Source organism: Chionomys nivalis, chromosome 18 (genome assembly GCF_950005125.1).
Source record: "Chionomys nivalis chromosome 18, mChiNiv1.1, whole genome shotgun sequence".
Classification (NCBI taxonomy): domain Eukaryota; kingdom Metazoa; phylum Chordata; class Mammalia; order Rodentia; family Cricetidae; genus Chionomys; species Chionomys nivalis.
In genome coordinates, this window is record NC_080103.1 from 28,996,035 (window position 1) to 29,013,097 (window position 17,063).

General features: G+C 43.2%; 1 protein-coding gene across 1 annotated transcript in view; it reads right to left on the reverse strand.

Annotated features, from left to right (window-relative positions):
* The window catches only part of Agl (amylo-alpha-1, 6-glucosidase, 4-alpha-glucanotransferase), a 55,427-nt gene extending 50,325 nt beyond the window's left edge, over positions 1 to 5,102 (reverse strand). The window contains 3 exon segments of the mRNA XM_057793239.1: positions 4,761 to 4,836; positions 4,838 to 4,910; positions 4,982 to 5,102. Of these exon segments, the coding sequence (XP_057649222.1) occupies positions 4,761 to 4,836; positions 4,838 to 4,910; positions 4,982 to 4,983 (151 nt within the window). The 5' untranslated portion in view covers positions 4,984 to 5,102.
* Positions 5,103 to 17,063: the final 11,961 nt, after the last annotated feature.

The window sequence follows — 17,063 nt, forward strand, 5'->3', positions numbered from 1 at the left end:
GATTTAGAGCATCAGTACCAATTCATATGTTACCAAACTGAATTAGTCTTCAAAGAAAGAAATTTCTTTCCTTATCCCAGTAAAGGATTAGTAAATATTCCCAACGCACAAAGCCACTCTTAACTGCTAAGTCAAATCGCTGAAACTGAACTGGTTCCCTACAGTACATGAAATACCTCTGCTAAAATTAGCTTAGGTCACAGCAGTACATGGTGTGGCTATCTTGTTCGTGTTAACACTAAGAACACTTGGATCGGCCATAGCCCTCTGGTAAGTAGCTAGCTAGGAAGACAAGTGATTAAATTACTACTGTATACAAAAATTCCCAATAGGGGCTGGGTAGGTTTCAATCAAGAAACCTTTGGGGACTGGAAAGTTGACTCAGCAGGTAAAAGCATTTGTTGCACTTGCAGGTGGTCTGGATTCGGCTTCCAGCACCTTTATCAGGCAGCTCACAATTGCCTCTAATTCCAGTTCTAGGGGATCCAATACCCTCTGGCCTTTGGGGGCACGTGAATGCATACGGTAAACATAGACTCATGCTGGCAAGCAAATATATAAAATGAGTAATAAATCTTTTTTAAGGAAACCCTTGTAAATGAACATTGTATTTTTATATTTATTTTATTGTTTTTGAGACATGGTTTCTCTGTGTGGCCCTGGCTGAGCTGGAACTTAACTCTGTAGATCACGCTGACCTTGAACTTAGAGATCCACCTGGCTCTGCCTCCTAAGTGCTAGGATTAAAGGTGTGCACCACCATGCTTAGCTGAACGTTTATTAAAAAACAAACAAAAAATAGTAACAATTAGGCTCATAGGTTAGCCCTGTAAGAGTTCTTGACACCCAGGCTTGACAAACCCGAGTTCCCTCATGGAATACTGTGGAAGGTAAGAACCAATTCCTGAAAACCTTCTTCTGATCTCCATACATTTTCATGGCATGAGCAAAAGATGGAAGAATTAATTTCAGGTCTGAGGAATACCAATTTTGTTCATTTTCTGATACACTATGAGACAAGGAAAATAGAAAAGACTATAATTTGATTAGAATAGATAATTTACTTGACTTTTACTTGAATTTGAAGGATCTATAGAGATGTCAGTGTTGAAAATTCTAACTGGTGCTTAGGATGAAAAAATAAACACAGAGAAGGGTTTGGGGACCAGCCAAGGATGAAAGACCAAATATCGCCAGGTTTCTCCTTTACCCTTGTCACCAACTTCTGTGAGTTTAAACTTTTCTTATTCTGTCTCTGTTTTCAACTCTGATATCATTAAATTCTTATCTTTAATCTTGTATGTCTGTTCATGTGTTTCCTTTCTTTCTTGTGTGCAATGTATATGCAGGTGTATGCACCTGTGAGTGTTGCTGATATAAACTTGTGCTGTAAACTTATGCTGGGTGTCTTCTTTTATTCTTCATTGCCTTATTTTTTAAGATTAAAAAACTAAAGATTATTTTTATTTTGTGTATATATGTTCGAGTGCCCACATGCATGTGTATGCACCATGTGTATGTGCGATGCCCACAGAAGCTAGGAGAGGGTGTCAGATACCCTGGCACTAGAGTTACAGAAGGTTGTAAGCCACCATGTGGGTGTAAAAGCAGCAACTGCTGAGATATCTCTCAAGTCATAGCCATCTTATTTTTTGAGAAGGGTCTCTCACTGAACATGGAGCTCACTGATTGGTCGGAATGGCTGGCCAACAAGTCCCTAGATTACCTGTCTCAGTACCCCTAGTGCTGGGGTTACAGGTGCATGCCACTAAAGCTGGCTTTTATGGAGCATGGAGATCTTCCTTGTGCTTGTCCAGCAGGCACTTTATCCACTGAGCCACAGCCCAGTTACAATTCTCTAAGGAGGAGAGGGGGCAGAGTTTCACTGTGTAGCTCTGGGTGGCCTGGAAATCTATGTAGACCAGGCTGGCCTAGACCTCACAGAGGTCCACTTGCCTCTGCCTTAGCATGTAGACAGGGTAGACAGGATTTTTAAAAAAGGGTCTTCTCCAACAACGAAGACCCTAAGAGAAACATACATAGATCTAATCTACATGGGAAGTAAAAAAGACAAAGATCTCCTGAGTAAATTGGGAGCACGGGAACCTTGAGAGAGGGTTGAAGGGGAGGGGAGAGGCAGGGACAGGAGCAGAGAAGAGCAGAGAAAAACGTACAGCTCAATAAAAATCAATTAAAAAATAAATAAAAAAGAGTCTTCTCAATTATTTCTTGTCCCACTGTTCTCTCTAATCAATACTTCTTTCACATTATAAATTGCCTTCTAAAATAATATGATCACACCGCTATCACAAAAAATGGATGGATTTATTGGTTTTATCTAGTGTTCTAGAGTGACATTAGTCTTAATAAACCCTTCAATTTGTCTCTTCAAGAAGCTTAGCGAATTTCCAGCTTGGGCTAGTTTTCACTGGGGTTTATGAATTAGTCAGCAAGCATTTATTAAGTGGTGCACATAGTGCTCAGACTGTAATACTATCCCAGCCTCACAAAGCTCAGCCCCAGCTGGGTACTGCACCATCACCAAGCTTCAGACGCTGCTTCATTGGTCAGCACTTAGCTGATCAGTGATCAAACCACAGAAGAAGCAAAAATTTAGAGGAAGCCTTCGCTAAGGTGGTAGCATTTTAACTGAACGCTGAACACACAGAATGACAGTAAAAAGGACAACATATACAGAGGGCTCTGGCAGGAGTAAACATGCAAACACTGGTATGAGGAAGGCCACTCGAGATGGAATGAAGAGGAAAGTTAGAAAGATTCAGACGCTAAGGGCAGGAAACAGCGAGATTCAATCTTGGCAAGAGAATAGCGCAGAACCATTCAGGATGCCTTGGAAGTCAGGAAGGGATTTTAGAATCAGGTACACATAAGTCAAAAGGGAAGAGCCTGGATAAAGAGATGACTTGGGCTCTCTCTCATTTGGTTAGATGGAAAAGACAAATGGCTGTCAGAAAGGAATGACAAACTTTAAAGAGAGATGACAGCTAAAGAGGAGACATCGTTAGGAATGCGTGAGAGCCTAGCCTGGGAAAAGCTGAAGAGAGAGGTATCACTGGGGTTTGCTAAAGGGGGTGACTTAGGACACATGAGAGGAGACCGACAGAACTACCCCATGACAAGACTACAGGATAGTGTCAGAACAAAGCTAAATTCCAGGGAGTGGACTGCTGAGCAGAAAGAGCAATACCTTGTTGCTTAGGACTCTATCACTACAAAACTAGGAATTACTAATTTACAGTCTTAAAACCGAATGCCAGAGGAGAGCAACAGCAACATATCTTTACAAGGATATGAGTTAATTTGCCCAACATCTGTTTGTTAGCAGCTGAGCAAAGGCAAAACTGCTTCTCAACCCTTGTCATTATACTTGATTCAAAAACTTCCAGGAAGAAAGGGACACTCCAGGCCTTTGTTTCAATGAGAGTCCTCAGCAGAGAGGCAAGAGATGAGGCCATGAGAATGCAAAACTCTTTGATGGTAGAAGAAAAAAGAGGAAAACCCAGCAGACACTGGCGATTAATTGGAATGTGGAAGGAAGAGAGCCTAATGGGAGCCACCAAACTGATGGGAATGCTGAAGATGGAAGAGGAAAGCCAAAACTAGGAAAAGTGCAGACTCAGGAGAGCCAAAGTTGAAGCCAGGACTCGGTGACCTAAAACCCCAAACAGATTTGGAAGAAGAGGGCCATTCGGAATCAAGGGAACACAGCTTTCAAAAATTCAACTTCTAAAACACTAAAGAAAAAACTTCTTCCAGATGCTTGTAAATATTTGTTTAAAACATCCACTGGAGGCTGATTTTGTCATGATACATTAAAAACTTTCTACTTGCATCTCACAAGTTATATTTATAAATTATAAGTGAAATGTATTCGGTACTGAAAGTAAAGATATCTGTCAGTTTGTTTTATAGAACTGTAATTGGATCTTTGATCTTACTTTTATTTGTAACGTTTGGTCATGCTGGGGTTCGAACCCAAAGACCTTGCTTGTATTAGGCAAGCACTTTACCACTGAGCTATATCCCTGGCTCAAACGCGGTTCAACATCACCCAGTCAGATTTCCCACTTTTTTATTTGGCCTTATCTTCTACTTGCTTGAGAGGCTTCTGATAATTCAAGCAATAGCTACTGTACTATACTTATACTATACAGTACTATACTGTACTGTTTTACCAATGCTTAGGTTCAATAAAGGAAAAAAGTGCACTCTAAAAAGCAACACTACAGATTATATACAAAGCTAAATTACATATGATTGAATAAGCTATATCCGTAAGTGCTACTACAAATATCATGTTCAATCTTCTGATTGCATATGTAGTTTCTTCCTTCTCTCCTGGGACTGAATCCAGTTCTCGCAGACTAGGCAAAGGTTCTGGCCCAAGTGACTTTCCACGCTCGGTAGTTTTTGCATTAGGTGGTAGTTGGCAACAAAGTGAACTGAGCTATCATTGTTCTAACAAGAAATATCTATTCTTAAACACCATAAACCTTCATTAGTCGCCAGTAACGTGGAACACAGTATCTTGGCACAAATCAAGTTAAATCTAGGAAATTTAAGTTGTGTGTGTGTGTGTGTATGTGTGTTCATACAGAGGATTTAATCTGAGCATCATCTATGCTATACCACTGAGCTATACCCACCACCCCCAGTCCCTAACTTTACGTTAAAAAAATTAATAGACCGTCAATGCAATAAAAGATATAAGAGAGCTGATCAAACAACTTGTGACTGACCTTGCTCAAGTCTGAAGAGGGTCTTCTCTAGCTTTTCCATTTCATTCATTAGTAAAATTCGAATCTGTCTACTGTGTTCCATTTTGGCTGCCGGAGGATTTGAAGTCTTTCCGAAGAATTAAAAGGACCCCAAAGTGGAATGAATTACCCCTATAAAACAAAAGGTAATTATGAATAGAAAATACGAGCTAAAACTCTCTAGAGTTGACAGTGGCACTTACATGTCCTAGATAGATTTAAAGCCTAGAAGAGCAATGAGAAAGAATGAAATCCTGTCCGTAAAATCCAAGAAGGGAGAAGTTTCTTCTCTCTTGGAGCAGAATAAGAAAGCCTGAAGCAAAAATGTCGATTCTTACAGTCAAAACAGGACAGACCAAAAAAAAAAAAAAAAAAAAAAAAAAGCTAAAGCATTCTCAGGGAAAAACAACCCATCTGGGAAAGCCTGGAATTCAGGAGCAAAAATTCCGTCCCGAGTCCAAGGGCCCAGAAAACTCTAAATGGCACTGCAGCCTCCAAGAGATCGGGCTGCTCAGGGAACAGGTGGAAGAGTAAAGAGTTCCCAAATTCGGGTCTGAAGCCACCAATGGGGAGGTGATTAGAGAAGGAAGCAGTTGCTGCCCCGGGAATAGCTGTGACGGCATTCGATGTACAGAGGGGCTATAGATAGAAAGAATGCGCGTCCACAGCCGGACGCATTCCAGGCACTTACGAGCGGGACAGACGTGCGGCGTCGGGAGCGGGAGCCGGGCACAGCGGGAACGCCGGGCCGAGCGGCAGCCCGGGGAGGGCAGGGAGCCTTGAAGGGCACGGGGAGGGACACCGGGACCCCAGCCAGGTGACAGTGACAGGCCGGGGACAGCCGAGACTCCGCCCAGCACGGCCGGAGGACGCTCCGACTCCACTCGGCGGCCGGGCGAGCTCAGGGGGGCGTGGCCCTGCCCCCCCACTTCCGGGAGTCTTCACTCCCGCTAGCGCAGACCGCTGGTCTCGCGAGAGGTGGGCGCGGCGGGGGAGGGGGGTCTGAGGGGGTCTGGGTCTTGGGGACAAGAGTCCTTGTATGGTCTTCAAAGCCCATGTTACATCATCACTGTTCCTTTCCAGGAAAAGTGAATTAAAGAGCAAAGATAAGCGGGGACAATGTTTAGGGAAGTTCTCTCTGTAAAGAAACTGCAAGTTAGGAAAAAACCAATTTCTTAAGATATTGTACAAGTCATTAACTTCTTTGCAAGCCTAATTCCTAAAATGTCATTGACAACCCCCCCCCCCGCTTCCCCACCACGCACATACCACAAAAATAAAATATGTGAAATGTTTCGGAAAATAATGTATGTCCTGTAACTAATAATTACCAACTGCAATACTGAAGAGATAGCTGATACTCTTCTAAGTTCTTCGAATGCGTGAGGTTCACTGGGATGGTTGGGTTTAAGGTTAATTTGCCACAGACTAGTCACTGGGAAGAGGGAGGCTCAACTGAGGAGCTGCCTCCATCAGATTGGCCTGTGGGCGTGTCTGGGGAGGCATTTCCTTGCTCTATGATTGCTGCTGCAGGTAAATGGGCGGTGCCACCCCTGGGCAAATGGTCCTGGGTTCTATAAGAAAACAGGCTGAGCAAACCACGAGGAGCAAGCCAGTAAGCTGCATTTCTCCATGGCCTCTTTTTCAGCTCTTATTTTGAGTTCCTCCAATAAAGGACTGTGTGATCAGGAAGTGTAAACCAGAAAAATGCTTTCTTCCCCCAACTTGCTTTTGGTCAGGGTTTAATAACACAAACACGCCTTTTTGCTACCATTGATTTAAGGGTAAGGAAACCGAGGCTCCAAAGGTTAAGAATCTTGGTTAAGGTTACTTAATGAACAGTGGAGCGAGTGTGATTTGCAGTGCATTCTTGGTGATTTCTGTTCAGCAAACCTTTTATCTGAGGGCACTGACATTATTTCCGTTGCTTAAAAACCTGACAAGTTAAAAGAGGGAGTTTGCTTTCTAGCTTGTAAGGACATTCGTTTTTTCTAGGAGGCATCTCAGGATTTCCCCTGCAGGAAATCTGCCTGCTCCGTTCCTCTCCCGTGTGCGGGTTTGATGCTCCTTTAGGTCTCTTCCCTCCCGAGGTCTTAGGCAGAGTGGAAGCCAGAGCGAGCCTCTGTGAACAGACTACAAACTCTTGCTTGACTCTAAAAACTATAAAATCCCCCAGTCCAAGGCTGCCAATAGGCTGAGCAACACAGTGGCTCTTTTTATGGGGAGGGTTGACTGGTGAGAGCATGTGACCCAGCTACCATGTTGCTGTATGTTGGGTTTCACACACACACACACACACACACACACACACACACACACACGAAAACTTAGGTTGATCTAAGATATATATATTATTTTCGGATCCCCGACTTCCCTATCTGAAATAAGGTATGGACCCACATTCTCTGACTTTTCACCTGGTACAAATTCACCATACTGTCCTATGGCCAGCTAGTTTTGCCCTCCCCCAACCGTCGACCGGTCTTCTCCAGGACTCCAAAACTAGCCTTTCCCATTGCCTTGCCTCCAGCAAAGCTCTCACAGTAGTGCCCAAATTGCAAATAAATGAAAGAAGTAAAGTAGATCGAGGACATAATTTTTTAAAGAAGTTAGTTCTTCTAATGAAAATGCTAGATTTTTTTCAAGATTTGGGAACTCAATTTTTGGAGGCTTCATAATGTGAAATAAAGAGAATGATTAATGACGGACAGCTGATTTAGTAGGGTATGCCTCAAAGGGTACTTTTACAAGTCACATGATTTTTTTTTTTTTTAAGGAGAGAAGCCACAGGAATGTGTTCTCTGTGAAGTTCTTGAGATGTCAATGACTGTAGGCTACAGAATCATAAGGCTGCATGCATGCCGGTGACCATCTGTCACATTTGGAGTGTCTTGTGCATGCAGGATCTACATGTACACAACCGTCTCATGTTATAGCTGTCAGGAGAAAGTCCCTGAGGACCTTCCAATAGATAACCTCAGCTACTTTTAAGGTTACTGGTATTTCCTCAAACAGCGATGTTTCCAGAGGGAGAGAGAATCAGTGGTCAGAAGAGGTTCTGTCTAGGTTTGTGCCTTCCAGGAAGAGTGGATTAAAGAGCAAAGAGGAGCTGGGATGATGTTTGGGGAAGTTTCCTCTGCAAAGCTATGTCAGGAAAAAGCCGCTTCCTCAAACACAAGTCACATCAGCTCTTTGAGTCCTCATTCCTAAACTATTAATGACTTCCAAGGTCTGCAAAAGCAAAATACGTGAAACGTTTTAAAAAATAATACATGGCCTGAAACTAGTAATGATAGTTATTATTTAATAAGCAAAAGAGTTACCAGGTCCTCTTCTAAGTCCATTATATGAATGAACTAACCCCCCCCCCCCAAACACACGATTCTGTCACCCTTGACTGAAAGAAAGATGAGGAAATGAAGTCCCTTGCTTAAGGCCACCCAGTGAACAAGGGGACAAGTGTGACTTCAACAGCATTCCTGGTGATTCTAGTTCAGTAAACCCTTCATTTGAGGGTGCTGACAGGATCCCCATGACCTGTTATCAATAAGGACTTCATAAATTGAGACAGGAGGATTTGACTTTATATATAGTTGTGTCAAGAGTGAGTTTGCTTTATTGCTTCTAGAGACATTTTGGTTTTTCCATGACAGACATCTCAGAATGTCCCCTTAAGGAAGTCCATCTGCTTTGCTCTCCTCCTCCCATGGGTGGATTTGATGTTCTTCTAGCTCTTTTGCTGTGTGCTGTATTCTGTGAAAACTGTCTGTCTAGCTGTATCCATTTATGCAAGAGGCTTTGAGGCAGGTATTGTCTCAATGGCAAAATTATACAAATATTTATAATGCTTAGGTATAAGTGAATATCTTATTTTAAGGGTGTGCATGTGTGTGTGTGTGTATGTGTGTGTGTGTGTATTAGTAAGTGTTCTATTGCTGTGAAGAGACAGGATAACATGGCAACTCTTTTTTGTTTGTTTGTTTCTTTCTTTGGTTGGTTGGTTTTTTGAGACAAGGTTCTTTGTAGCTTTGGAGCCTCTCCTGGAACTAGCTCTCGTAGACCAGACTGGCCTCGAACTCACAAAGATCCGCTTGCCTCTGCCTCCTGAGTGCTGGGATTAAAGGCATGCACCACCGCCTGGCCTATAGCAACTCTTATACATAAAAACATTTATTTGGAGCTGACTTACAGTTTCAGAGGTTTAGTTCATTGTCATCATGACAGGGAGGATGGCAGAGTGCAGGCAGGCACGGTGCTGCACGAAGAGAGAGCCACTGAGCCTAACTTGGGTTACTGAAACCCTCAAAGCCCCCTAGTTTGTAACTAGTTCCTCCAATAAGGTCACACCATTCTAACAGGACTACCCAATCTCTCTCAGATAGTGCCACTTCCTGATGACCAAGCATTCAAATACATGAGTCTATGGGAGCCATTCTTATTCAAGCTACCACAATAGTATATTTTCGTGATGTATGTGTTTGGATGTGTGTGCACAAAAGTCGCTATCTAACTTATTCCCTTGAGACAGGGTCTCTCACCAAAACTGGAGCTAGGTTAGCAGCCAAAACTCCTTTGTCTCTACCACCCACAGCACTAGGATTATTAAGTATATGACTGACCTCACCTAACTTCTAATGAGGGTGTTGGGGATTTGAACTCAGGTCTTCATACTCGTACAGCAAACACTGGTACTACTGGGCTATCTCTGCAGCCCTAAGATGTGTGTTTTATTCTTAAAAACATCTCTTAAGGTCTGGAAGACAGCGCAGTTGCTAAAATGCTTGCTACATATGCATGAAGACCACAGTGGTGCTTGCTTGCTCGTCTCCAGTGCTAAGGAGACAGAAATAAGAGACCACTAGGGCTTGGTGGCCAAGGAGCCAAGCTTAGTCAGTGAGTCCCAGGCTCTGTTAAAAGTCCCTGTCTCAAAACAGAAGATAGAAGTTCCTAGGCTAGGCATGGTGGCAGGCAGATTTATGTGAGCTCAACATCAGCCTGGTCTACACAGTGAGTTCCAGGCCAGCCAGGCTACACAATGAGAGCCTTTCTAAAAGAAAAAGACAAAAGCCAGAAAGCTCCCAAGGAATGAGACCTGAGGTGATGATGGCTGGTATCACATGCATGTGTGTTTACCCACATACACACACAAGAACTTCTGATTGCCTTTAGTTTTCCCAACTACAGATCAGAAAACAAGTCACTTGAGCCTTAACGGCTTTGAAGCTAATTCTCATCATACTTGAATGATCTCTTTATCTCTGCCTCTTTGAAACAATTGCTCTTCTCTTTCTATGACCACGCCCCCCCAAGAAAGGTGTCTGCACACAGAGCAGATTCTCATACGAACATGAATGTGCTGGGCTTTCTACAAGGTTTGCATCACAGGGAGATGCCTATCCAGTCCTGCTTCGTAGCTTTGCAGTTGGCACAAGCTACTGATGTCTGTAGCTGATAACTTCCTTATTCTTCTTTCTTGGCTTCAGCAGAGAATAAAGTTGACCACCCAGCGTGTGCCTCAGCCTTCTCTGATATCCTGGTTTCACTGTGAGCTCTCTGTGCATCTAGGTCTTCTCTGTTCCATAAGCTTGTACTGGAATCAGCTCCCTGGTGCCATGGTAGAGTGGGATGCTTAGTTTTAAACTGTCGACTTGACAAAATCTATAGTCACCTGGGAAAGAATTCTCAACGAGGAATTGTCTGAGATAGGTTGACCTTTGGGCGGGTCTGTTGGGGTACAGGTTGTGTTATGCTAACTGATGTAGGGAGACCCAGACTAAAAGTGGGAGGTACCATTCCTTAGGTTTGGGTGCTGGGCTGTGTAAAAAAGGAGAGTGAGATGAGCCCACACAGGCATTCCTTCCTTCTCTGCCTGCTCTTGACTGTGGACGTGACTAACTGACTCAAGTTCCTGCAGCCTCGGTTTCCCAGTTGTGATGGGAATTGCGAACTACAGCAAACCCTTTCCTCCCCCAAGGTGTTTTTGTTAGGGTATTTTAATCACAGCATCACAAAAGCACTAAGACACAGCTCCCAAAATCGTGTGTGGGAGATGAAAAACGGGTCCTCCCTGTAACTGATCTCTTTGACTTATCTTTTTAAATTTTTTTATTTTCTTCTTTTAAAACAATCTTTTTCTTGGGAGGCAGAGGCAGGTGAATCTCTGTGAGTTCGAGACCAGCCTGGTCTACAAGAGCTAGTTCCAGGACAGGCTCCAAAGCCACAGAGAAACCCTGTCTTGAAAAACCAAAAAAAAAAAAAAAAAAAAAAATAAATAAATAAATAAATAAATAAAACAATCTTTTTTTATTTTATTTTCCCAGTTTCCCCTCCCTCTCCTCTTCTTGCTCCCCCCACCTTTCCTCCACCCCACCTCCCATCTGCTCCCAGAGAGGGTAGGGCCTCCCACGGGGAGTCAACAAAGTTTGCCAAATCACATTGAGTCAGGCCCTGCTCCCTAGACTGAGCAAGGCATCCCTCCCTAGGGAATGGGCTTCAAAATGGTAGTTTATGCATTAGGGATAAATCCTGGTCCTACTGCCAGTGGCCCCACAAACTGCCCAAGCCACACAGCTGTCACCCACATTCGGGGGGACCCTTTCTTTTGGACCCACCACCTCCATTGCTGTGCTTACGATTGCACTCTACCTAAGCGCACTAAGTTTGCAGACACTCAGCAGAACCAAAGACCTGAAATTCTATTCCCTAAACAATAACGTTCAGGCTCCTTCTGTTAAACACCTAGTGAAGCTATGGCTAGCATGATGCTAACCATAAGCCTTTACTAAGTGTTTCAAAGCAGCACCTTTCTTAATTATCTTGGTTAGTTTTAAATTAATCTTCCTAACTATGACTTGGAGATGAATTAATAACTAATTTTGTCCATTCTTTGCCAAGGTCAGAAGGACGGAAACGTGTCACCAAACAAAGCTACGGCAGTGGCAGAATTTGTACATCAGGTTTCCTGACATAAACGTCTGTCTCTTACTCAGATTGAGTCTGACAGGAGAAAGGATCTTTTCTCATGACAGGCTACTGTGTAGAAAGCACTCAGTCTCCTGGGAATGAATCCAACAGCAGCAGCAGTGTCTGCTCTGGTCCTTCCTCCCCTCTCTTCATCTCAAGAGAGTGCATGCATCAAACTCAGTAAGCTTCACGGTTAACTTATTGGGAAATATAAATATGAAATTGAGTTCTATGAATAATGCAAAAGTGAGCAGTTATATCACGTGGCTTCAGAGTGTTGAAAGATTTACAATTGATTATAAGAGGACTGTACTTTTGCTTTTCACCATATCATTATTGATTGCTTACTCCTTTCAAAGCAATATAGACTTCTGAATTATTCAAGCCTTAACAGCCATGTTGATAAACTGTGAGTAGATGGGGAATAGACTATAAAGCCAGAGCTAGCATAAACGTATTTTGATTATCTTCCCAAAGTAGGTGTTTGATTTATACAGATCGCCATATACTATAGTATATGAAAATAAAATTAGATGAAGTATAATCTATTAGTGATACACCTGCTATGTGATTTGATGGCCAGAATAAGTTAGCTCACCAGAGCATTTGTCAGGGGTTTTCACTGCCTGTCAAGTAAACTCAGGAAAGGTCAGTGGTGTGACCACAAAGGCCAATCTATTTTAACTGCGGGAGGTTTAAAAAAAGCCCTCGTCTCAATTTACTGTGACCATGAGAGTCACTTTCCTGCTTACACAGTAGCAAAGGGGTGGTAGATGCTGAATGCAACAGAATAGAAAATCAGCAGAACGTGAAATTAGGTTAATCAATGCCTGGGATGGTTTATTCCATGAACCTGGGTTACATGCCTGTCTGGGTATATTACTGCTCATTGGTTATATGAAAAAAAGTACAGGAAGGTTTTGCTTTCTTTTTTAAGTGTTTTATTGGGGGGCTGAAGAGATGGCTCAGAGGTTGGTTTTATTGGAAAGATTGTAGAGTTCCAAGCACAATGAAGTGATGTTTGTGCATATATGAATGTGTATATTTTTATGCTTATATCCATAGATTTGTGCTGCTCCCACTTGGTTCAGAGAAGCTTCTTTTCCCAGTGCGTTCAAGCAGAGATGCGATACTGTTGAAAGTGCTGAGAATAAAGAACTCTGAGTACTCCAGTGTAGATGGAGCGTCTGTATCAACCTCACCTGAAAACCCAGAGAAAATGATGGAAGAGGAGATAGAAAGGACACAAGAGGCAGAGTGCTGTGAAATTCTGTCCTCTGGACACGATGCGCTGTTACACACCTAAACTCATAGCCTGTGGCTACTATAGAAGACCCGAATGAGACCAAATCAGTTTAAAATTCTAGCATGGAGAGGAAAGGGGCCCCCAAAGCCCCACCTCAGCCGAGGAGATAATGGCACCTGATGGCTGCTATGGGAGAGAAAATCACTTCCTCTCAGGAATGTGGCCACTTGTAGGTTCCGCATTCCCAGTGGATGAACTCACACACATGCACATATGGCAGCACCAATTGGACTCAGTGGGTTAAAAAATTTAAAAAGGTGTTGGAGATATGGCTCAGTGGCTAAGAGCATTTGTTGTTCTTACAGAGGAGCTGAGTCCCCAGCACCCGCACGATGGCTCACAACCATGCTAACCTTAGTCCTGGGGGAACCCAATGCCCTCTTCTGGTCTCCTTGGCCACCATGCATGCACATGGTGCACATATATACATACACACAAGCAAAACACTCATACATAGAATAAATAAATCTAAATATAAAGAAATTTAGGCAGAGGACATGAAGTGAGGAAAATGAGGTGGGGGATTCCTAGGAGCGGATGAAGGGGAAGAGTAGGGGATGATATGATCAAGATGTATTATATACATGTATAAAAATTTCAAAGAATAAATAAAAGTAGAAAACATTTTTGGAGAAAAAGTAGAATAAAGTCTAAAATTAGAGGCATGCTATAGTTCTGTTGTGTTGTGTTTAAAATTTTTTTATTTCTTTATTTTTCAAATGTATCAGTGTTTTGCTTATATGTATGTATATGTGGCATGTGTATGCCAAACACCCACAGAGGTCAGAAGAGGGCATCAAAGACCCTAGCACTGGAGTTACAAAAGGTTGTGAATGACCATACAGGTTCTGGGAACCAAACCCAGGTCTCCTGCAAGAACAACGTATGTTCTTAATCACTGAGCCAACTCTCCACACCCCCACCCCCATTGTGTTATGTCTTAACAGAAACGTTGAAATCATAGTGCCAGAGAACTTTGTTGTATTCATAATTTTATTTTTAAAAGGAGGAGTGGAGCAAATAGTACACCGGAGTACAGAAAGACAACGCCCAAACCCACCAGAACACTATACGCCACTCTGATAGCCCCAATTTTGTATAACACAATGATTTCTTTGTTCGGAGATAGAGTCTTACTATGTAGCCCCAGCTGGGCTGGAATTCACTGTGTAGATCAGGCTGGCCTCCTGAGTGAGTGCTGATATTGAAGATGTACACCACCACACCCAGCCCAAGACAGATGACTTCAAATATAGAATGCAGAAACAGAAACTCAGCACCAGGGGCAGGATGCACAGAACTTACTCCTATTTCAAAAATCGAAGGCATTTCTGCTACAGGTAGAAGGGATAATACTACATTTCAGAAAGATTGGGGTGGGACGTGGGGGCTTTGGGGGCAACTTAATTCATGAAATACCTAACTACGGGACAGAAACAAACAAAACAAACAAACAAAAAAAAAAAAAGAAAATTCTGGCATGTCTCCACTCATCAAGACAAGGAGGCATGGGGAAGGCCTTCTGGTCTACGAGACTTCCAGCAATTCCCCCTTTCCGGTAGAAAGTCCCGGAGCCTTGGGTGACAGTTCTGAGTCCCAGGTGAGCGTGGGCACTGTCTTCTATCCCATAACCCTCCCATGAAGAGCACATCTTCAACCACGGAACGGGCAGTGTGAGAAGCTTCAGGATCCTTTTCAAGGCATCCCCTCTCTCATTCCATGGTAACAAGGGCCCTGCTCTTTACTGTTAAAGCAATAACCTGAGAGACAGGTGCTGGTGTATACTTGTAACTCCAGGACCTGAAAGTGTGTGTGTGTGTGTGTGTGTGTGTGTGTAGGTGTGTGCACGTGAGTGCAGTTGTCCATGGATGCTGGAAGATGACATCAGAGTCCCTGAAGGTGGGGTTACAGGCAGTTGTGAACCACCTAATCTGAGAGCTGGGCACTGAACTTGGGACCTCTGGAAGACACATATACACATGCTCTTAGTCACTGAACCAGCTCTCTCTAGACCCACAAATGCCTTACGTTTTATTTGGTGTCCTTATTAGATATCAAGTAGTTACCCTAGTTCTTGGGGTTTAAAAGATATAATGGGGTGCTGACAGTTATTTGATTTCTCTTGACTGGGAGACTTTCCTATTTAAAGTAGTTTATTCATCCACTAAATTAAAGCTGGGATTTTAGTCATAATATTTGACACTTGAACAGAACTTTAGAGACTTTCCAAGTTTTGTGATATTTATGGTTTAATTATCACCCCAATCTTTTAAAAAAGACAAAATATTTCTTTATTGTATGTTACAGATCTAGGACACAAAGTGACTAGTCAATAGTAAAGGGGAACTAGAAATCAGAGTTCGTAAACTTCTGGCGTGATCACAAAGGTATTATGGAAATACATAGACCAGAGGGTAATTAGTTGACTAAACCAGCATAGCATCAGAGAGAGTACAGACTCCACCAAGGCTGTCACACACAGGCAAGGCTTCCCTCTGGTATGGTGATTCTAGCCCTAAGTTTCATTTGTAGACAATGCTGTCGTCTTTGCTTTCAGGTTCACCATTAAGACTACAGGTAGCAGATACAAATAACAGCGTTTAGAGCGAAGAGGCTGGGAAAGTGTTACATTACTGGCTATCCTGCCAAGAGCTCAGAAGTCAGGGGTTCTTTGCTACTCTGCAAACTTAGTTGCAGAATTGGAATACAAATTAGGACTGAAGTAGTTGCTCAGTTTACAAGACAGGGAAACGTGAGAACACAGGCACGGAGTCTGGGGAGAAGACTTGCTACTTGATAGGCCTGTGAATGCTACCCAAGCAGGATGCATGGGGGAAACAAGCTTGTTCTAGTTTTCTTAATGCATTCAAGGCTCTTACTGGCAGGGTTCTGCGTTGATATTGTAGGACCCTCACCAAATCTGGGCACAACAATATTTCATTTGTATTTTAATAAGTAAAGCTTGCCTGAAGACCAGAATGCAAAAACAGCCACACTAGTCAGCCATACAGGCCAGGCAGTGATGGCACACACTATTAATCCCAGCAGTCACACTAGTTAGCCAGAAAGGGTGGGCAGTGGTGGTGCACGCCTTTAATCCCAGTACTAGCGAGGAATATAAGGTGCGATGAGACAGGAACTCGCTCTCTTTCAGTCTGAAGATTTCACAGAGGTAAGAGGTCTCTAGTGGCTTGGCTGCTTTGCTTTTCTGATCTCCAGGTTGAACCCTAGTATCTGTCTCTGGGTTTTTATTATTTGTGCTACAGGGCTCAGGATGTTGGTCAAATGTCTCTGGTCTTCTTTGATGGACAGGGGTCACAAGTGGGCAGAGAGCAAGAAACACCCTTTTGGCAGCTAGGTACATGGCTTCCAAAGCCCGAGCTTTATCTGAGACTTTAGCAGTTCTGCTCACATAAGCCCACAGATTTACTGCTGTGGAATTTCCGTGTTAAACACGTGCCACTGAACTTTATGATAATCCCACGTGTGTTTTCATGGCATGTCACCAGGCGAGCACACACTGGGACTGTGTAAGAAACAGCACAGACATCCTCTTGGCTGGCTTACGTTAATGGTCATTAGCTAAACGTAACAATCAGTTTAGTGACTGATGAGTAACACTTTATTTCTCCCACTTCCTCACAGTGGAACGCAGAGAGTTTTCACCAGGTTCTCGGGCGCTTTGGTAAGCTGGGAGTTACCAGATCTTTGTTACTCGAAGTGTCATCCGGGGCCCAGTAGCACTGGCACTACTTGGAAGCTTGATAAGAATGCAGAGCGTCAGGGCTGGAGAGATGGCTCAGTGGTTCTGCTCTTCCAGAGGACCTGGTTTCAATTCCTAGCACACATGGCACCTCACGGCTGTCTGTAACCCCCCATTCCAGAGGACCCAACACCCTCACACAGACATCCATGCAGACAAAATACAAATATACATTAAAAAAAATAAAAGAATGCAGAATCCCAGGACTGGTCCTGCACTAGCTGAGTCAAAATCTATTTTAACAACATCTTCA